Source organism: Hippocampus comes, unplaced genomic scaffold, assembly GCF_001891065.2.
Source record: "Hippocampus comes isolate QL1 unplaced genomic scaffold, H_comes_QL1_v1.1 scaffold81, whole genome shotgun sequence".
NCBI classification, from domain to species: Eukaryota; Metazoa; Chordata; class Actinopteri; order Syngnathiformes; family Syngnathidae; genus Hippocampus; species Hippocampus comes.
Window position 1 is genome coordinate 996,512 of NW_017806179.1, and position 20,229 is coordinate 1,016,740.

General features: G+C 50.4%; 4 protein-coding genes and 1 long non-coding RNA gene across 16 annotated transcripts in view; 3 read left to right on the plus strand and 2 right to left on the minus strand.

Moving 5' to 3' along the window:
- vezt (vezatin, adherens junctions transmembrane protein) overlaps window positions 1-4,470 on the plus strand; it is a 9,488-nt gene extending 5,018 nt beyond the window's left edge. For 2 of the 3 annotated variants that reach the window (XM_019897540.1, XM_019897539.1), the window contains exons 6-14: window positions 30-163; window positions 313-585; window positions 1,312-1,473; window positions 1,752-1,899; window positions 1,989-2,356; window positions 2,420-2,613; window positions 2,681-2,787; window positions 3,075-3,282; window positions 3,403-4,470. In XM_019897540.1, coding sequence (XP_019753099.1) covers window positions 30-163; window positions 313-585; window positions 1,312-1,473; window positions 1,752-1,899; window positions 1,989-2,356; window positions 2,420-2,613; window positions 2,681-2,787; window positions 3,075-3,282; window positions 3,403-3,878 — 2,070 coding nt within the window. In that variant the 3' untranslated portion in view covers window positions 3,879-4,470. The remainder of the gene's footprint in view (window positions 1-29; window positions 164-312; window positions 586-1,311; window positions 1,474-1,751; window positions 1,900-1,988; window positions 2,357-2,419; window positions 2,614-2,680; window positions 2,788-3,074; window positions 3,283-3,402) is intronic. The other variant, XM_019897541.1, reaches the window with a different exon arrangement.
- An 880-nt stretch (window positions 4,471-5,350) lies between these two features.
- metap2a (methionyl aminopeptidase 2a) lies at window positions 5,351-8,646 on the plus strand. 3 transcript variants are annotated; one of them, XM_019897553.1, is made up of 11 exons: window positions 5,351-5,545; window positions 6,240-6,329; window positions 6,406-6,468; window positions 6,559-6,661; window positions 6,735-6,896; window positions 6,970-7,151; window positions 7,210-7,304; window positions 7,381-7,477; window positions 7,613-7,716; window positions 7,802-7,917; window positions 8,062-8,646. In XM_019897553.1, the coding sequence occupies exons 1-11, from the start codon at window positions 5,386-5,388 to the stop codon at window positions 8,312-8,314; spliced, it is 1,425 nt and encodes a 474-aa protein (XP_019753112.1). In that variant the 5' UTR covers window positions 5,351-5,385; the 3' UTR covers window positions 8,315-8,646. The 3 variants fall into 3 exon arrangements, with proteins under 3 accessions (XP_019753112.1, XP_019753113.1, XP_019753114.1); XM_019897554.1 differs by having other exon boundaries at window positions 6,741-6,896; XM_019897555.1 differs by having other exon boundaries at window positions 6,412-6,468.
- A 469-nt stretch (window positions 8,647-9,115) lies between these two features.
- usp44 (ubiquitin specific peptidase 44) lies at window positions 9,116-15,724 on the minus strand. Of its 8 annotated transcripts, XR_002171410.1 has the most exons (7): window positions 13,503-13,983; window positions 11,140-12,821; window positions 10,832-11,033; window positions 10,246-10,357; window positions 9,624-9,859; window positions 9,318-9,513; window positions 9,116-9,221 (listed from the first exon to the last, which is right to left on the minus strand). XR_002171410.1 is itself a non-coding variant. In XM_019897544.1 (6 exons), exons 2-6 carry the CDS (start codon window positions 12,592-12,594, stop codon window positions 9,389-9,391), a joined length of 2,130 nt encoding a protein of 709 aa, XP_019753103.1. In that variant the 5' UTR covers window positions 12,595-12,717; window positions 15,645-15,724; the 3' UTR covers window positions 9,116-9,388. The 8 variants fall into 8 exon arrangements, 7 of the variants coding, with proteins under 7 accessions (XP_019753103.1, XP_019753102.1, XP_019753104.1 ...); XM_019897544.1 differs by lacking the exon at window positions 13,503-13,983 and adding an exon at window positions 15,645-15,724 and having other exon boundaries at window positions 9,116-9,513; window positions 11,140-12,717; XM_019897543.1 differs by lacking the exon at window positions 13,503-13,983 and adding an exon at window positions 15,645-15,668 and having other exon boundaries at window positions 9,116-9,513.
- On the plus strand, window positions 14,411-19,454 carry gnsa (glucosamine (N-acetyl)-6-sulfatase a). The gene is made up of 14 exons (XM_019897552.1): window positions 14,411-14,793; window positions 15,531-15,590; window positions 15,671-15,877; window positions 15,945-16,010; window positions 16,162-16,260; window positions 16,501-16,668; window positions 16,751-16,833; window positions 16,916-17,034; window positions 17,268-17,371; window positions 17,462-17,563; window positions 17,640-17,750; window positions 17,919-18,029; window positions 18,097-18,257; window positions 18,774-19,454. The coding sequence occupies exons 1-14, from the start codon at window positions 14,644-14,646 to the stop codon at window positions 18,847-18,849; spliced, it is 1,617 nt and encodes a 538-aa protein (XP_019753111.1). The 5' UTR covers window positions 14,411-14,643; the 3' UTR covers window positions 18,850-19,454.
- On the minus strand, window positions 16,829-18,836 carry LOC109532636 (uncharacterized). The gene is made up of 3 exons (XR_002171415.1): window positions 18,754-18,836; window positions 17,262-17,389; window positions 16,829-16,943 (listed from the first exon to the last, which is right to left on the minus strand). It is a non-coding gene; the product is annotated as an uncharacterized LOC109532636 (long non-coding RNA).
- Window positions 19,455-20,229: the final 775 nt, after the last annotated feature.

A 20,229-nucleotide genomic window follows, 5' to 3' on the forward strand; every position in this document is an offset into this window, starting at 1 on the left:
AGTACTCTGTGCTCTGCATCCTGGATCAGGACGTGCTGCTGCAAGAGGACGTGGAGCTGATTGAGCTGCTGGAGCCCGGCCTGCTGACACTCCGCTCGTCGCCCGACCGCACCAGCGCCGCCGCACTGCCCCGACCCGCCGTCTTCGCCACACCCTCAGCATGGTACACTAATGACCTGCGTGGTCCAATTTTCACATTTATTTTGATGGGGGATGAGTTTGGAATGGTATCAAGTGTTTTGGGATCACAGGTTGGGGTGTACAGCAAAAAGACAAATACATCCGTCGATGTTTCAACCTGTGTCCACTCAGGGACTTGGCAGGTCTGATGGGCCCGGTGGCAGTTCTGCTGGGTCTGTGCTCGGCGTCCGGGGGCGCGTGGTCGCTGGCGGCCGCCCCCTTGGTCCTGGCCGCGCTGTGCTGGGCGGCGGCCCTGTGGAGGCGGGGCGGTGCCCAGCGGGCCGTCCACGCCCGGGCCTCGCAGCTGCGCGCGCTGATCCACAACAGCAAGACGCTGACGGGGATGTCCCGCAAGGCTCTGCGACTGGTGCAGGAGACAGAGGTCATCTCGCGAGGATTCACCCTGTAAGGTTGCATGCAAACGCTGGCGTTGTCGTCGTTGTTTGTGTCCGACTGCTGCATGGCGGGTCCAAACCTGCATGGTTTAAGAGGAGAGAAAAAAAAAACAAACAAAACAATGCTTAGCATCTTGTGCCCGTTACATACTGTACAACCCAGTGACCGATGTGGCTTCCTTCCATCGAAATAATTAGATCAGTATCAGAATAGAACAAGTACAAAATAAGGATAGCGGGTTACCATCGAACTCAAAAGGTGTCGGATGATGTTCCAAAAACCTCAAAATATCTTAGCCCTCATTTGCCAAATTCAGGACGGTGCTGTGTTCGTTCCATCTGCACCAGGAGTAGGTGACAAGAATGAAAAAAAAATCAGTGCTGACATCACTCATGTTCATTTGATCTCTTGTTCATACTTTCATACGGAATGAAACTGAAAAGCAGGTTGGAGCACGCTTTCTTCGTTTCATTCATTCGCTGTTTGACACGAGCCCAGATGATGTCAAATTTGCACGTCGACCTCAATGTTGGTACTTTTGAGGCAAAAGCCGAGAAAAAGCCAACTGAAACGGAGAGTGTGAAAGGGGCTATCGGCGCTTCATGTTGTCCTGTGTTGTGGTTGGTCCTCCGTCTTGTGTGTGTGTGTGTGTGCGTGCGTGCGTGTTTGATTTGTGTGTCCGCCTCTTACCAATTCGGGACGTCTCCACAGTTGTATCACATTTCACTTGTCAAGTTTGCTCGACAGGGTGAGTGCGGCCGGCACCTTTAGCAGGGCGGGGCTGGGAGCGTTGGCACCCCGTGGCCAACAGCTGATCGGACTCCGCAAGGCACTCTACCGGGCTCTCCGCTCAGGCTTCAGAGCCTCGCGACGGGCCACCTGTCACATGCTCAAGGAATATCCCTTTGTCTTACATGTAGATAAAAAATAACTTTCTTCATCATTACATGCATTCATTCGTTGGGCACTGTGTGTCTGAATAAGCTGCAGTCAGAGTACCGTATTCAATTTTTACAGAATATTAGCAAAAAGCTAACAGAGTTAAGTCGGAAGAGAAACACTTATGCGGAAGGAAAAAAACGGTCTTGTTAACAAAAGTTGTTGCGAGCTGTTGACACTGAATTTTTCCAAGAGGTCGCCAAGTTGAGTTTTTGTTCCCCTTAACGCCTCCCAACATTCCCGCTGAGCTCGGAGGTGGACAACGTGACAAACTATGTATCGGCGGTGCCTCTGAAGGAGCTGGGCCTGGGCCTGGGCCTGGAACACCTGGGTGACGAGCAGGCCCAGGAGCTGACTGACGACTACAGCTTGCCTGCCCTCAAGGTATCGTTGAATTGGAATCTCAAAGCAAAATAAATAAAGGTGCACTTTGAACATGCAAAGTGAGTCGATCACACTTTGTCTTCTTCCAGATGTTGTTCCAACTCTGGGTAGGGCAAAGCTCCGAGTGCTTCCGCCGATTAGCCCTTCTAATGTCGCCTCGCCGACTAGAGGAGGAAGGGAAGGAAGTCCTCGTTCCCAAAGAAGGTTCCTCCACGCTGCCTCTTGCTGCACCGCTGCACCGCTCCATCGGTGGCGTGACCGAGCCTCTCCATCACGCGCTGGCCGCCTGCCTCGCGGAGGTGCGGCGGAGCTACGACTTCCACCGCCACTTCGAGACGCAGGCCAGGACGTCGGGTTCTGACCGCGGCGATCGGGTGCGAGAGAAGTGCCGGGAGCTCAACACCCTCCACACGTCCATCCGAAGTCTGCAGCTGCACCTCAAGGCCCTGCTGAGCGAGTAAGACGCACACCAACGCTCAGCGTACATCTCCAGGTGACGGAGCCGAATGTCTCCCGTCAGGATGATTATTCTGGAGGATGACCTCGAGAAGTTGATGGTGTCCAAGGAGCCCGGCGAGCTGACTCTGGAGGGCTACCGGGACCTGAGCGACAGGCTCAGCCAGCTGCAGCCGCACATGCAGGCCAGCGCCGGATGCTGGGACGACACCGTCGTACAGGTGGAGCGCATGCTGAGGCGGGCCAACGACTGTCCAGGTAGGGAAGAGTCGCATCGGCAAAGTTTTGATCCTCGGGATCATGCGCGCTCACACTCCTCCTGCAGGTAACATTGAAGGTCCGGACCAGTGTGGGACCCCCATGTCCGAGATGCCTGATCCTCCTCCGTCCTATCCTCTGATCCTGGACAGAGATCCTGTTCCAGAAGAGCTGGTGAGCGCCGTCTTTGTCCCGCTCACTGTCCCAAAGGGGTTGAGGTCGACGTGTGAATGACAGCTCCTGATGTTGTCACAAAAGTTGTGACGAGAATATGAGCAAATGTCACTGTCCCAGACGTGAAGCCGCAACGGCTGTATGACCCGCTCTTGACGAGTGGAGTTAAGTGATTTCATCTTGACACCTATATCTCGGGTTCACCTTGACTCGAAATGATCAGGGGAGGACCACAAGCCAATTCTGTTATGTCTCTTTGCCTGACCAAAATGACTCGAATGTGACAGGAGTTTGAGGCCTACGTGTCAGAGTCAGACTCTGAAGACAAAGGAAAGGACTCCTGGTGCGACATGCTGACTCCGGAGGAGCGAGAACGTCAGCGACGCGAGCGGGAAGAGTCCCGCCGCGTGCTGTCCGAGCTCAAGGCGGTGCTCGGCATCCGCACGTCCGAGGGCGAGAGGATGAAGAGGAAGCAGATGCTGTTCAGCGACCGAGGTCTGGAATGTGTCGGCTCTGAATCTGTATGCCAGCGGTTGTTGCCATTTTCAACTGGCAATCAAAAATCCAACGAGTGACTGATTCTTCGAAGCTGGTTTGCATTTACTGTTGTTGCAGCTGCTTCCATTTGCTGTTCCGATGCTGCGACCGATCCGTCGGCCGCACCCGCTGCCTCGGCAGAAAGAGGCCGTGGCGGAGGACACAAACTCTCCGACTTCGCGGCAGGAAACGAAGAGGAAGAGCGGGAAGGAAAAGAGCAGCGGCTGAGCCCTGACCCCTCCGAGTTCAGCTGCGGTTTGGAGGCAGAGGAGGAGGCGACCGGATCCTCGGCGTGTGGCCCAGGAGGCGGCGGCGCATCAGAGTTGCATCAGTGCGACGGCGAGGAGAACCTGGACGGCTTGGACGGATTCCTCAAGCCCAGAGTTCCCGCCGTCTCCATCATGGACAGACTGAAGGAGATCCACAGCTCTGAGTCGCTCAGTTTCAGCTCGGCCGTGGCCGCGCAGGTGGCGGCGCGATCGCACTCGCTGGTCAAGATGGAGGAACAGACTTTTGGAGATGAAGAGGACGAGGGCGGTGAAGAGGAGCACTGATTTCTTGAGCTTGTGGAGGCATTGCAAGTTACCGTTCATGATTGCTCAGGTAGCAGAGCCATTCGAATCTGTGAAGATTTCCCTCACGTCAACACAAAATGAATACTTGTGGTACCGGTCTTGTTTGGAGACTCAATTCTACAGCGGGATCGGAAAAGAATCACGTGGGACTCCTCCAATAATCGCGTCAGGCAAATCTAGGGCCAAAAATGTGTCGTAGTGTGTCTTGTTAACGTTTTGTTTCTTGAGTGATCTGGTCGGGTTCTCTGATTCAAAGCGTGACCTTGTTGCGCAGAGGAAGAGTAAGTGAGGAGGCTATTTTAACCATCAGCGCTTTAATTTCAGGAGGGAAGCCTGCGCATTCATCGTGAGATCACCAATGTGCATGGACTATTCCTCAAACTGCTTCGATTGCTTGCTCGGAATTGAACACACATACACAAAACGAATCATTTCTCCAGAGAGAGGGACAGTCACAGATGAGACAGTCTTTCCTCACCTCACTCCGCCCTGTCCTGCCTTGCCTTGCGGGTGAGGTGTACACACCTTGTGCTTTTTCCAGCCTGAAATAAAATACGGTTCCAAAAAAGCATTTGGTGGATTGAGTTGTTATTCACAAAGCAGTTTGCTACTCGTGTTTCCTGGGCTGCAAAGACGGGGGCCCCAAAGAACAGGTCTAGTGGGATCACTTGATATGTGCCCCCCACCACCACACACACCCTCAAAGGGCAGGCCTGGCCTACAACAGCTGGACCTCCCAAACAAAGCCACCTCTGACTTTTTGTTCTATAGTCAGAAACCTGACAAAGTAGATTTAAATGACTTTCACATTTAACAAATTTACAGGATGATTATGAGCACCTACCGCGCAACTTTAACAACCTCAAACATTAAGGCTCATTTTAAATTTGGGAAGTCACAGCACAGCATTTCACGAAAGGGCTACAAAAAGGATATACGGTAGTCTGAACTTGTGCAATTTCCTCTCACGTTTACTTATTCAGCATGAAAATTTGGCCCCTTTTGTTGAACACTAAGCTATTACTCGGGTTTGTTTTGATATGAATAACAACGGGGTAATCACACCTTCCGCAATTTTGTTCTGCTTCACTATGTCTATGGCATAGATGAGTCAACCAAGAGCGTCAATAGTCATTTCCAGTCCTATCACACTGGGGGGGAACCCAACCTGTAACCCAATGGCATGACATAACTGCCCCTGCATGCGGTTGGCGGGTTTGTGATTTTCAAACACAACGCAAAAAACATGATCGGGCCACAAACCAATGACGTCAAACATTAATCATTTGTACGACTCTATTCAATTCCCCTCAGAGTGCATTTTTGCCATCGACGACTAGCTGGCCAGCCTCGAAAGCCAACGTTCCGAGTCGTCAAAGTGACGAAGTTCCCTGAACGCATTCGGATGACGCAGCCACTTACCCCGAGTACCCACAATGCCTCATGCTTACCTTAGCAGCGGCTGCAGCAGCAAACTGTCATCGTCATGGCGGCGGTGCTCGCGGAGAAACCTGCGGAGCAAAAACAGGTCCAGGAAGCCCAGATGAACGGCGAGACCGCGGATCGAGAGGACGGCGACCCGGTGGAAGAGGCGGCCGCGAAGAAAAAGAAGAAAAAGAAAAAGAAGAACAAGTCAAGTGCAGCCGGTGAGACTGTCACGATAAGGCTTAGCTTAGCAAATGCTACCTGTTGGTGGTGGTGCTGCTGCGACGGTGTGGCCATTTTTATAACGTGCAAACCCGGAAACAATCAGAATCTGTCTTCAAAATAAAACCATCTACACTGTTGGATTTGTTGTACATGTTGGAATTCCAGTCAGAACACTGTAGCGAAACCACAGTGACCTCTCTGTACACCGAGTATTGTGGATGCATTCTAGAAGATACAGTTTAGGAAACAAATTCAACATCGGCATGGCTTATTGTGGAATTTCAGCCGGAAGTACTCTGACCTGTTGAGTTGGACTTGTCGGTTCTCCCCGTTCGCCATGCGGGTTCAGGATCACTTTTGGAATTCAAGTCAGGCCTACCGAAGGACAAGGTGCACTCCCGCATCATCTGAAAAACAAATGCAAGCCGCCCAAATAATGAAATTGATTTTGCGACAAAGTTTATCCCACCGCTTGAACGATTTACATTTCCCTGAATCTTCACCAAGTTTTCCGGTTTTGTAATGGGGCGTTCAATTATGTAAGCTTGCGTCACTTCCTTATTGGAACAAAGTAGTTCAAATCAATAAATGGCCAAGTGTTAATTTGTGCACATCACTGTCCTGATGCAGTTTGCAGACAGAGCAGGTTTCCACACAGAAGTATTTTCAAACCAGTTTGACTTGTTGCAGGTCCAGAGGGCGACAGTGTTGCTGAGGTGACGAAGGAGCTGGAGAAGCAAGTGATGGAGGGGAAAGAGGAGGAGGAGGAAGGCGAGGAAGGTGGGTGGGCCCAAAAAAAAACTTGCCCTGTTTTCCTTTGTGCTTGTATTTTACCAAATACCTCTCGCCTTTCCAGATGCAGATGATGGCGAGAACTTGGCAGGGAAGAAGAAGAAAAAGAAAAAGAAGAAGAAAGCATGTAAATCGGCGCTTGGTGCGCCTTCAAAGTAACAAGGGCGGCGACTCATCCGGGAGGGTTTTGTGATATTTTTGTTCTCCCCCCCACCAGCCAAAGGTCAGACCGATCCACCATCTATTCCCATTTGCGAGCTGTATCCTGGTGGAGCCTTCCCCATCGGACAGGAGTGCGAATACCCCCCCTCGCAGGACGGGTAAGGACCCTTTCAGGCTAGGACAATTTGCGGTGTTTTTCTTTTTTTGTCTTAAAGCGCACGTGTGCGGCAGGCGCAGCGCGGCGTGGCGCAGCAGCAACGAAGAGAGGAGAGTGCTGGACAAAGCCAACGAGGAAGTATGGAATGACTTCAGGCAGGCGGCCGAGGCTCACAGGCAGGTCCGCCAGCACGTCAGAGGCTTCCTCAAACCTGGGATGACCATGATTGAAATATGGTGAGGCTGCACCCTGGCCCTCCCTTCCTTCTCTCTCCCCATCAATGACACCGTTTCTCCCGCCACACGCCAGCGAGCGCCTGGAGGATTGTTCCCGCAAGCTGATCAAGGAGAACAAACTGCACGCCGGCCTGGCGTTCCCCACCGGCTGTTCGCTCAACCACTGCGCCGCCCACTACACTCCCAACGCCGGCGACCCCACCGTCCTGCAATACGACGACGTGTGCAAGATCGACTTCGGCACGCACATCAACGGTACGTGGAGCGGATCGCGTCTCCACAACGGCGGTGATATGTTTGTTCGTGTCCGCAGGGCGAATCATTGACTGTGCCTTCACCGTCACCTTCAACCCAAAGTACGACAAGCTACTGGAAGCCGTCAGAGACGCCACCAACACTGGCATCAAAGTACGCCACGCGCAAAGAATGTTTTGGGTCTTTTGAAGACACAAAAACCACATTGGATTTTTTTTTCTTCCCCCAGAACGCCGGAATCGATGTGCGTCTGTGTGATGTCGGGGAAGCCATTCAGGAAGTGATGGAGTCCTACGAGGTGGAGCTGGATGGCAAAACGTACCAAGGTAGCGCATATGTTGAGTTCTGTCCCGACCCGAAGGACATATGTTGGGGGGTTCTACGCTCTCACTTCAATGAAAAAACATGATTTTTTTCCCCCAGTTTATTTTATTTAACATTTAAGATGCTTGTTTCCGTAGTCAAACCCATCCGAAACCTCAACGGCCATTCCATCGGTCAGTACAGGATACACGCCGGGAAGACGGTGCCCATTGTCAAAGGAGGCGAAGCCACAAAAATGGAGGTGGGCTTCACAACAGGATGACTCATTTTTTTTCTTTCTTCGAATTCCCCGATTAAGATTGCGGAACATTTTTTTTTGTGGTTAGGAAGGCGAGGTGTACGCCATCGAGACGTTTGGCAGCACAGGCAAAGGCGTGGTCCATGACGACATGGAGTGCTCGCACTACATGAAGAACTTCGACGTGGGCCACGTGCCCATCAGGTCGGCTTCTTCTTGCTTTTCGACATGACAACCGGTGAACAACACATGTACCATTTTTGTATTCCTCGGTTTTTCAAAATTAAAGTACATTTGTTTGCGAGTGTGAAGGAAGAAGAGGGATAACTGACCTGGCTTTTTTGGCAGGCTGCCACGGGCGAAGCATCTCCTGAACGTGATCAACGAGAACTTTGGCACGCTAGCGTTCTGCCGCCGCTGGCTGGACCGCCTGGGCGAGAGCAAGTACCTGATGGCCCTGAAGAACCTGTGCGACCTGGGCATCCTGGACCCCTACCCGCCGCTGTGCGACACCAAGGGCTGCTACACCGCGCAGTTCGAGCACACCATCCTGCTCAGGCCCACCTGCAAGGAGGTGGTCAGCCGCGGCGACGACTACTGAACGACTGCACGCATCACCAACACCACCACCACCACCACCAACAGACGAAACGGCGAGGACATGCTTTTTGACTTTTCTATCACTTCTTCTCCTGGTTAAACAAGCAGGAAGGTTTCAGTTTGTCTCATTTTCCCAAGATGGAAAACTGTTAACTGCCTTCCGGCACGTCCAACTCGGATCAAGTTACGTTCACCACTACGTTGGGTGGCTGCATTCAGTACGTTTGGCTTCTGTCGCTAAGAGCAGGGAATGAATGCCTCGCTTCCCGTTTTCAACTGCCCGGAATGTTTGTTTTTTTTTCTAAGGGAAAATAAATAAATTGCTCATCTATGTCTGATTGTCCTGACATGCGCAAGCACTGACCAGCCGACAAGTTTTCGTAGAAAAGTGGAAAAATATTCTCCTTTATTGAGGTAATTTTCTCTGGGGGGGCAAAAAAAAGTGAGGTAACAATTTGCATAGTGCGACACACAAATGGAGTAGGAGCTGATGTTTGACTGCTTTCGAGGAACCACGTTTGACGTTTTGTGTGTGTGTGTGTGTGTGTGTGTGTGTGCGTGCGTGTGTGTGTGTGTGTGTGTGTGTGTGTGTGTGTGCGCGTGCAGCGTTCTCCCATAGGGAGGTAAAATGTCAGGAGTGTGCTCCATTCAGTACAATCAATCCCCATGTGCTGTTGAAAAAAAATGCAGGTGGTGTTGAGTCAGGAATTACTTTCCTCAAGTAAAAAGTTTGGCCTATAAAAATAGATCTCCATTTAAGAAAAAGAAAAAAGGGGGTGTGGGGGGCACTTAAACTCATCTGTCAGGGATGGAACAAAAGTTACCTGCCATGATCCGACACATGAGGACTAAAAGTGAAGCTTTGTCCCGTGCTTTCCGGTCCTGCCAACGCCCTGCCTGCATACAAACAAACTAAAAAAAAATGGAGTTAGCAGGACTGTGCCTCCCCATCTACGACATGTTGCCTTTGTGTGCCATCCTCTCTCATCACAGATTAAACGTACAACTGCACGTTGTAGAAGCTACATCGTCACTGCCGCATACGGAAAAAGTCCTTTCCAACTGACGTGCTGGCCTACACGGGCCGGTCTTTGTCCTGAGTTAGCCTCTGCGTGTAGAAGAGGATGTAGGCTTGCGCTCTGCAAACCTCATCCACGGCACACACATTCATCTTGGAGTCGTTGCAGTGAACCCAGAAACCTGCCGGGAGGGAAGTCGCGCGGCACATTAGCGGGGAAGCCAGGACAAACGCACACCATCATTCTAATTGCTCTCTCTTTTCAAAATGTGAACAAAAGTTAAAAGCTCACCTCCTGCCGAGTTATAGCAGTAGGCGGTGTAGTGGCCCGAACCAAAGCCTTTGCCATGATGCATCACCACAGCAGACAGCTCATAGAGGAAGCGCTTGGCGCGCGGCGAGCCCGGCACGGCCGAGGGCTCGCCGCTGCAGTATGGCTCCATGTTGAGGACCTGGTCGAAGCTCACGTGGACGCCGATCTTCTCCCGGTGGTTGCGACCGGACCACCTGAGGATCACGCACATTTTCCTAAACCCTTATTATTCAACATTTTAACTGATGTTCCCCCTCCAACCCGCTTTATTTAATAAGAGGTCGGAAATGTGATCAAAAGTCTGCGGACTTGGGCCCCCTGACTCCTTATCTGAAGCCAACACTCTCGAACTTTGGCTCAAGTCAAGCCCCTCCCCCCACCTCGCTGTCCGTCTTCAAATCTTGTCTTAAAACTCATTTTTATTCTTTGGCTTTTGACTCAGGAGACTTTTGTTTTCTTTTAGTTTGACCATTTTTGTGCTTTCCGCTGTCTGTTATTCATGCATCGTTTGTTGCATAAATAATTTTTACTGCACGTACGGCACTTTGTATACAGCGCTGGTTGTTTGAAAGTGCCGATACTTGCACCACGGTGGTCCTACCTGAAGCGTTTGAGGTGCAGCCGCAGCACCTGAGGCAGCTTGCGGACCATCAGCTGTTTTTGTGCTTCGGTGAGGAGGACGGCTTTGGACGAAGAGCGCCTTCGCGTCGCTACTGACCAAGAAGAAGAAGAGGGGCGCGTCAATGTGGCAAAATGTCTTGTTGGTTTGAGCGTATTTCCACGGGAGGACCAATGAGCGTTCGGAGCAGGAACTATGGTTCAGGGCTAGCCAAACCTGATGCGCAAGGAGCACATTTTTTTTAGAATTATTATGATGAAATGGGACGGATGAGTTACGATGCAAATTTATTTGTCAAAAAGGTAAAAAGTACAACCAATGAAAATAAAACCCTGACTGTAAATTAATATGCATAATTGTTACATTTCATAATGTGTGTCCAGCTTTTGAAGAAAGTCGTTAAATTAGTGTGACAAATGTTTGATTTCTTTCACTTTTGCTCGCTCGTTTTTTAATTCGCATAAAACGGCAAGATTTTTTTAAATGGGATAAATCCATGACCTGACTAAAAATAATGCAACAAATAAAAGCTATCCGAACAAACGGTGTGAAAGCGTGCCTTACGCACAGTTACAGTGGTCGCAGGCGTAGATGTTGCCCTCCAGCGCTTCGGTCTCGGTGAACTTGGCCAACATTTCGGTGAGGTGACAGGAGGCCTGCGTGGCCGACTCGCGGTTGCTGTTGCTGTGGTAGCGCTCAGGGAACTCCAGCGACAGGTCCCAGAAGGGCTCCACCGTGTTGGAGCGGTGCTCGCAGGCCACGCATGTCACCTGCCGGCAAAGACGCAAGACGGCGTGAAAAAGCGTCAGCCGCGACGAGCCTCCAAGTTGCAGGCCGAAAAAGGCCAGCCTGTGCGTGCAGGCTTTTGCGCGTCACCTGGCTGAGGAGCTGCCCGTGAAAGATGGTGTTGACCACGCCGAGCACCTGCTTGATGAGGCGCTTCTGCGTGTGCGGCACGTCGGCGCCGGGTGTGTGCGTGCCCGTGCTCTCCAGCTCCTGCTGCACCTTGTCCAGTAGCTCGCACAGGAACTCCTGCGCATCCTGCTGGGCGTAGCCGCGGAATGCCGGGATGAGCTGCCACACTGAGTGTAGCATGGCGAACGGCGACACCAGCGCCCACTTGCCCGACCACATGACCTGGAAGAGGGTGTGCAGCTCGTGGCACAGGGAGATGTGCTTGGAGCTGGGCTCTTTGGGCTGGATCAGCTCCATGCTGCGGCCCCGCGAGGAGGCACCGCCGCTCAGGCCCGCCCCCGTCGCGGCCCCCCTCCTGTGGCCCGAGGGCTCAGCTGCCAGCTGGCCATGCACGGCCGACGCCAGCAGCTCCAGGGCCTGCGTGAGATCCAGGCGCAAGAAGCACTCCCTGAAGATGTGCAGGTGGCTCAGCACCTGCAGGATGGAGTTCATGTAGCACGTGTTGCCCAGGTTGCGCAGGCCCGTCACACCGGGGGTGACGGTGGGGCGCCGCTTGAAGGGCGAGCCACCCCCTTTGGTGGCCTGCTTTGGCCGAACCGAGGTTGGGCCGCCTAAGGATTTGTGTTGGCCGCCGGCAGATGAGTGACGCTTGGATTTGGCTTTGGATCGCGTCTTTCTGACGCTTTTCTTGCTTGTCGACACGACGGGAGTTAGAGAGCGGGGTGCGGATGATTTCCGCTTTCTGGGCGTTTTCGCGGCGGCGGCCGAAGCCCTCCGACGCAAGCGGCGGCTCTTCCTCTGCGGGGCGTTCTCCAGCTGCTCCTGCAGTTGCCTCTTGAGGGTCCGCCGTCGTTCTCTGGCCTCCCGTTTCTGCGCCTCCTCCACTTCGCGCCGGCTCTCCTCCTCTTGTCTGGTTCGGCCGCAGTCCGTCAGGCCGAACCAAAAGCGGAAGACGCGACCCATCAGTGCACGGCGGCGGTGCCACAGAGCGGTAAACATGCGGTCCTCGTCCCGCAGTTGCAGCTCACTGGCGCCACAGGGCATGGGGGCGTCGGCGGCCGAGCGGAGTGTGCGCCCGCTGCGGGTGGTGACCTCATAGCGTTGGCTCTGAATGGCGCTGAGGGTGCTGCGGAGCAGCTTGAGATCTCCCGTGGCGTTGTCGTTCAGGACATAGTCGTCGCACAGGTAGCAGAAGACGTAGAGTTCGTTGACCTCCATGGCCAGCGGGTGGCGCTGCTGCTTGAAGTGCTGCAGGGCGTGCTCCTCGATGTAGCGGCCACACGCCACGTGAGCGCAGCCCAGGCAGGCCCAGATGGACTCGCTGGTGTTGCAGTCCATGCAGTGCCACTTCTGCGGGTTGAGGATGGAGTGGTCCGGCGCCAGCCGGAGACGCCCCACGTGCTTGCAACGGTCCATCGCAGCGGCGTTGCGCCGCTCCCTCCCTCGCTCAAACCTGTCGCATGCCTCCGGCCCGTGTCACACTGGCTTCATATCACCCCGGTGACGAGAAAGGGCCGCCTTCCAAGGGCATGTTGATGTCTGCGGAGGGCGGGAAACGCCTTTACAAGACGTTCTTGGGAGAAACTGTCCAACAACTAAGAATTGCCAGCCATTGATCCAGCTTCCTCCCACGACTGGAGACTCTGAAAAAAGGAAATGAGAATGAATGCTTGTTTGTCTACTTGCATGATTAGCTGGCGACCAATCCGGGGTGCGCTACAACACACACACAACCCTATTGAGGATAAGAAAACCAAAAGTAGAAGGACTGACTCATCATCGCCACACAACAAATGAATCTCGTCTTGGGCAAATGACGCAGACTGACGAGTGGCAACAAGTTGGAAAACAACAACAACCAAGTTGGGATGCGAGCCACTCAACAACTTGGCGCCTACGACGATACAAGCTGGCATTTTTCTTTTCAATCTAATACAAATTCGGTCTGTCACTCAGCTACAAAATAAGAACAACAAGAGGTGTGGGCAAAACTCAGGGGAAATAAACAGCTCGCGCGGACTTGACACAGCAGTAAACAAACCCTCGAATCAAGCGTAAAGACAACAAAAACGACTGAAAATATGATCAAATCGAATTGTGTCACACACAAGGAGAATGTTGACGTCCACGTGGTTGTCACAGTTTGTCACATTAAGTCAAACCCGACCAACGAGCGAGCATGCTAGGCTAACTTGAGCCGGGCTAGCTGCTGCTTCATGCCGACAAATAGTGTCGGCTCCGGGCCCAACATTAACGGCGCTCCGTCGGACCGGAGCTGGGTTAGTCGGCGAACATATCGGAATAACGTGCAAAAGGAAACATACCGCGCTTCCCTTGTACTTGACGACACTCACTACTACGCTTTTATTACTCCACCGAGGGTCGCCATCTTGTCAGCAGCTGTCGCGTGGTTGAGGGCAAGCGGGTGCACGAGAACTCACCGCTTCTGGCTCTTAATTTTAACATATCTATCATTACTTTTGTTTTGATGCAACAGTCATCTATCCATCCAAATAAACGTGGATTACACTTATAAACACAAAGTGACCATGTTGGTGCTGAGTTCGTCCGCTCTTTTTACTTGATTTAAAAAAATACAAAAATGAACAGAAATGAGTCAAAAGAACGGCAAAGAAACACAAATAGACCAAATATGATTATTTCTACTTGATTATGGCGCTCAACTAACTTTTGGGCCGAATACTTTGCAGTAACATGTTTGAGATCCATATTCAAATACCTGGAATCAAATCAATTTTCAAGTTAAAATTAAGAAGATAATCACATATACTTGTGCTATTTTAAAGTGTTGTGTGTATGTTACAGGATGATTAAAGTGTTTTCTGTCAACTTTCTCCTTTTTGGATTTCCTCTTGACTTCAGTATATTTGGCTGCACACCACAATTTGTCATTGTAAATCATTTTATAATTTAACATTAACGAGCACGTGTCACAAACAGGCAGGGTAGTTTGTCACTTGTGCTTTATTTGGGGAAACAAAATGGACGAAAAAATTTAGAGACTTCACACTGTCATTTCCAACAGGGACATCCGGGTGTTGTACTCCCTTGTGTATGGTGTCTTTATCGAGGAGGAAATTATTTTCGCTGCTTCTATCGTATTTTGGAGTGTAAAAAGTGTGGATAATGTTGATTCGGCGACCAAACAGCACAACGGCTCCGGAAAGCCATACATGCATTCATTCTAGCATGAAAACAAAAGCTGTTTGTGCAAAAATTAGATTTGTAAAACTAATTGCACAACCGTTGACGTCGAGGCTTCCGTAGCCAAGCACCGCGTGACCAGTCAACGCGGAAGTCAAGGGCCGCTGTAAACATTCATGTTGCGGGCTTGTTTGTGCATTTGTTTTCATTAGAACGACGCATCGGAGCGTCTTCTCGCGTCGCGACTGCACTGTGTGCCGCGCGACTTGACAGCCCGTCGTCCAGATTTGGAAGGCGAAAATGTCGCGATTGTGGATCAAGCGTTTCCTCATCTGCGTCACTATCGTGAGCAGCCAGACGGGCCACAACGGAGTTTTTGCCAAATCGTATCGGAGACCGAACATCCTTCTGATCCTCACCGACGACTTAGACGTCGCCATGGGGGGCATGGTGAGGCAATTATGTCCAATGTGCGTGTTGAATTGTTGGGCGGCTGTAGAGCGGACGTTATTAATAACGCATGCCATCCGTGCGTTGTCAAGCCCCGGGTCGTTATACATGTGCATTTTCCGTGCTGTCAATTACCGGCGTTTTAAATAAAAGATGCAAATTCAATGCCCCCCCTCATTCATCAATGAACCAAAAAAGAGAATACCATTATCTAAATAATTTGTTACAGCCTTAATTCAGTTCCTTTTCTCTACGGATAAATAATTAGAAAACATCTTGGTAGTTTGTAGGTGGGAACCCTATAAGGAATAAAGCCTGTGTACTTAATCACTAATATGAGTATCCCAGGTCTTCATAACAATCGCACAACGCAGGGCAAAAAAGTGAGGAATCACGACAGTATCTATCATTTTAACTAATTTAATTGGAGAGACGAAGCGAAAGAAAGGCTTGTTGGTGTAATAATGTGTTTTAACCCAACACTATACTTTCAACACCCTTGACATATTTAAAAGTGTCAGAATGAGTCCAAATTACATACCAATGACATCTTTGTGGTCATGTAATCATGCGTGAGCATTGTCTGTGCGAACATGATTTACTCTGGCAAGGCAGGTGAAGCCAACTAACTGCTCACCGTCACGCACTCACATGCCAGCGAGATGAGTTCACCCGCCACAGGGTCACTGTGGCGCTTCACAAATAAACTTTCAGCCAGATTTCCTGTTTCGCCTCAGACTCCACTCAACAAGACCAAGAAACTCATCGGTGATGCAGGCATCTCGTTCACAAACGCAGTAAGAGCTCGTCACAACTTATAAAATGGCGATGTGGTTTCCACATGTACTCACCCACGCCCTTCCTCTGCATTTGCTAGTTTGTAGCCAGTCCGCTGTGCTGCCCCAGCCGCGCAAGCATCCTGACGGGCAAATACCCGCACAACCACCACGTCACCAACAACACGCTGGAGGGCAACTGCAGCAGCGGGGCTTGGCAGAAGAGTCAGGAGGCGCACACCTTCCCGGCTCTGCTCAAGAATCTGGCCGGCTACCAGACCTTTTTCGCCGGCAAGTACCTCAACCAGGTGAGGCCCCCCCCCTGCCTTCCAATGTCGTAAGCATGAATTCGCACGCTGATGCTTTGTGTCACAGTACGGCCACACGAAGGCTGGCGGCGTGGAGCACGTTCCTCTCGGCTGGAGCTACTGGGTCGGACTGGTAAGAAAATGTGCAGAGAAGGTTTCACACAAATATTTCAATTAGAAAACAGGTGGATGCAAATTCCCTGCGGGATTGCACTCAAAAGCCCAACATCGCTGAACTGTTGGTGAGTTTTCTAACGACTTCTGTCATGTTCTTTGGCCCCCAGGAGAAGAATTCAAAGTACTACAATTACACGCTGTCGGTGAACGGCAAGGCTCAGAAACATGGGGCGGACTACAGCAAAGATTACCTGACTGACGTGCTGGTAAAAAAAAAAAAAAAAAAGATGACATCATTCCTTCCAAGGCCCTGACAAATACAGACGTTTTTGCGAAACTTATTTTTGTGTATAAAAACTGCGAACTTTGATATTTTGTCATATTTAAATCATTTGTTACGGAATAAGTCTAATTTAAAAAAATGGCCCTCTTTTTTTATATTTTGAAAGAGTGTTTTAAATACTGCTTGATGACGAGGTGTAAAATGTGACGCGTGTGTGTTGCAGGCCAACATGTCACTGAACTTCCTGCAGTCCAAATCTAGCTACGAGCCCTTCTTCATGATGGTGTCCACGCCGGCCCCCCACTCACCCTGGACGGCGGCCCCTCAGTATCAGGACCGCTTCAATGGGACCAAGGCGCCCAGGGATCCCAACTTCAACGTCCACGGCAAGGTCGGTTGGAGTCAGCGGGCCTGGTGAAGGAAGACGACTCGCGAACGCACGTAAAACGGTGTCGTTGTCGTGTGTGCCGCAGGACAAACACTGGCTGATCCGACAGGCTCGGACTCCTATGAGCAACTCGTCGGTTGGCTTCCTCGACGATGCCTTCAAGAAGCGGTCCGCCTTCGCCGATGTGTCCGCCGCCCTCCTGGCGGCGAAGGGACGCGCTGCTGTGTGTAACGCTGCGCTGTGGGTGCAGATGGCGGACGTTGCTGTCGGTGGACGACCTGGTGGAGAAGATCGTCAGCAGCTTGGAGGCCAGAGGAGAATTAGACAACACCTACGTCTTCTTCACTTCAGATAACGGATACCACATGGGTAACAGACACTCATAGGCCTAACTAAACATGCCTTTTTTTTAATTCAGACTATCCATGTGAGTACAAAAAAAAATAAAAATCTGACACGCCACTACGTCATATACACATCATAAAATATGAGAACCAAAACCCCATGCTCTAAGGAAACATGTACTTGTCTCTCGAAGACTCCTGCCCAGTTTCTGCGGCGTGGATGTCATGCAGGCGTTTGTCGCATGTGCTTACCTGCAGGTCAGTTTTCTCTCCCTCTGGACAAGCGGCAGCTGTACGAGTTTGACATCCGCGTTCCTCTCCTGGTGCGAGGACCAAACATCAAAGCTGGCCAGACCAGCCAGGTGACTCGCTCACGGCATCTTTTTTCGACCGGGGGGAGGAAAAAAAAGTCACGTTACACGTTTACGATGGCAATATTTGCTCTTTGACAGTTTCTGGTGGCCAACGTGGACCTGGGCCCGACCATCCTGGACCTGGCGGGACTCGACGTCAGCAAGACAGAGATGGATGGCAGCTCCTTTCGGGCCGTGCTAGTGAGCCGCCGCCGCGTTCTTCGCCCAGAGGTGGAGGACGAGAACGCTGTCAATGTCCATGTCGTGTGGCTTTCAGGAAGGCAAAGCCAACAGCAGCTCTTGGAGGAGCGACATCCTGGTGGAGTACGAAGGAGAAGGAAGCAATGTTTCCGACCCCGCCTGCCCTCTGCTGGGCCCCGGAGTGTCCGTAAGAACTTGGCACTTGTCACAGCCGTCCAGTCATTGTTTGTTTGGGATGATGTTTTTTTCACGGCACAAAATAAACTTGAAAGTCAAGGCACCGCCGTCGGCTTTTTACATGAGCATTTGTACTTTTACTCCATTTTACTTGTTCCCCCGCCCACCCGTCTTCTAGGAGTGCTTCCCAGACTGCGTGTGCGAGGACTCGTACAACAACACGTACGCCTGCGTGCGCACCGTGGCGCCCTCAGCCAACCTGCAGTACTGCGAGTTTGACGATAACGAGGTAGCGACTTGGGTTTTTTTTCCCCTCCTAGTTTTCCGCGGCGTGACAGTCTGGCGTTTGGTGGCAGGTGTTTGTGGAGGTCTACAACCTGACGGCGGACCCCTTCCAGCTCAGCAACATTGCCAAGACCATCGACCAGGAGGTCCTGGAGAAAATGAACCATCGGCTCATGATGCTGCAGTCGTGCGCGGGGCAAGCGTGCCGCACGCCCGGCGTCTACGACAATCGGTGCGTTTCCAAAACGTGACCTCGATGACGTGACATATCTGTAGCTCAGTGACTGCCATGTGCGCGCCGCACTAAAATGAAGCCTTTCGCCTTACTTCCTGTCTATTTTTTTTTTTGTACGGTACATTTTTAAGTGGAGTTGAGCAGTTCAAATACATTTGCATTTGATCTTTGAAATTATTTTTGTACTTTTTCAAATTTTTTTTTTAAATCCATCCATTTTCTGATCCGCCTCTCCTCAAGGATGGCGGGGCGTGTTGGAGCCTATCGCCGCTGTCTTTGGACAGTCGGCGGGCTACACCCTGAACTGGTTGCCAGTCAATCGCATTACTTTTTTTTTCATCATCAGTAAAACTGTGTACCTCATGTGCAAGACATTTGGAATAAAATGTGGATGTTTTTTTTAAATCCTCTATTTAAAGTAGTACATTTCAGTTCTGTTGAACTCATCCACACAAAGAATAATTAAAAAAAAAAAAACTATTTTGCGACTCACCTGTTTTGTTTTCTCATCAGCTTTAAATTTGAGCCCCGTCAGATGTTTGGCAGCCACAAGTGGAAGTTGAGCACGCTGCGACAGAAGATGAAGTGAAAACGATGACGCCACAAACTGAGGACTCCGCCCTCTTGTTGCCTTGCTTTCCTGGATGAAGGGATATAGTTGCCACCCACTGGCTAAAAAAAAAAAAGAGCTGCATTAGCATTGATGTGGAGTCTAACTATGCGTTTGACATCTGCTTTTGTGTGTGTGTGTTTGTGTGTGTCACACAAAAGTAATCCAAATGTCATACAGTACAGCTCAGGATGTCCCGATACCATCCTCCTGGACATGGTTTTATTCACCGTACACACATTCATATAGACTCTAGAGTAGATTTATTGCATTGTTCAGAAGTGAAAGGTAAAGTGTCACTTTTTCACTGTAAAAGAGTCCAAAGTGTTTGAATGGACATGTTTGCTCTCTTTTTGCGACAGATTTTTCTTGTGAAAAGTTTGATTCTGGAAGATTGAAGGGGATGCATGTTCGGGGGAGGGCTTCTCCAATTTTGGGGGGTCCAGTCGGGGAAGGGCCTCCTCCTCATTGTTACACCAATTAAACGACCCATAAAAGTTACTTATCCGCCACAAAAAAGTTACGATAAGCAGTTCACTCTTTTTTGAAACAAAAAAAGTTGCAAAATAAGGAGAATAAAAAAGCTTTCATTTCTTTCCAACAAAAAAATTACTTTGAGATAAAAAAATCTTGCAAGAATAAAGGCAAATTAATTTTCTCGAAATAAAAGTTTTAATGTTGCAAATTTCAATTTGTGCATTTTTCTCATTCCAAAAAGAGAAGAACAAAAAAGGAATTTTCGGTCCGAAAGTTGAGAAGCAGAGTCTTAAGGTGACAGGGTGAAAAAAGAAAAACGAACAAAACTTTCCCTAACTGTGAAAAGGTGCAAGGAAACTTTACCGTTGCTGGATGGAAGGAGCACCGATGACTCGGAATGTCCGCAAGACTGATTGGTTCTGTAAAATTGTATTTTGTGTCCACCGGATGCACTTTTGCTCGTCTCGGTTTTGTGCAAATAAAATATATTTCATCTATCAAGACGTCACGTGGTTTATTTTGTCACTAAAACAAACCAAAAGAAAAGTTTGATCTCTCGGGTCTGAATATCAGAGACAGCTTCACTTTCGATATGAGTAGTATAACTTTTTCACCATGTGGTGGCGCTCTGAAACACCCTTTGAGCCTTTCCTGTTTTGCAAAGCCAGCTCTCCTGCTGAAATGTCCAAGTACGAGCATGTGTGTATCCAACTCAACTTTTGTCCCCGTGCTACTTTAAGTCTATCTGTACGCTCCGTCCTCACCACCAGCACAGTTGTAAACGAGGAATTGTTCGACGAGTATGACAAAGATCGGACAAGTACACGGACCAGAAGCAGAATGCCGGGGAGATGGACTGAAAGTTTTTGTAATCAAAGATAC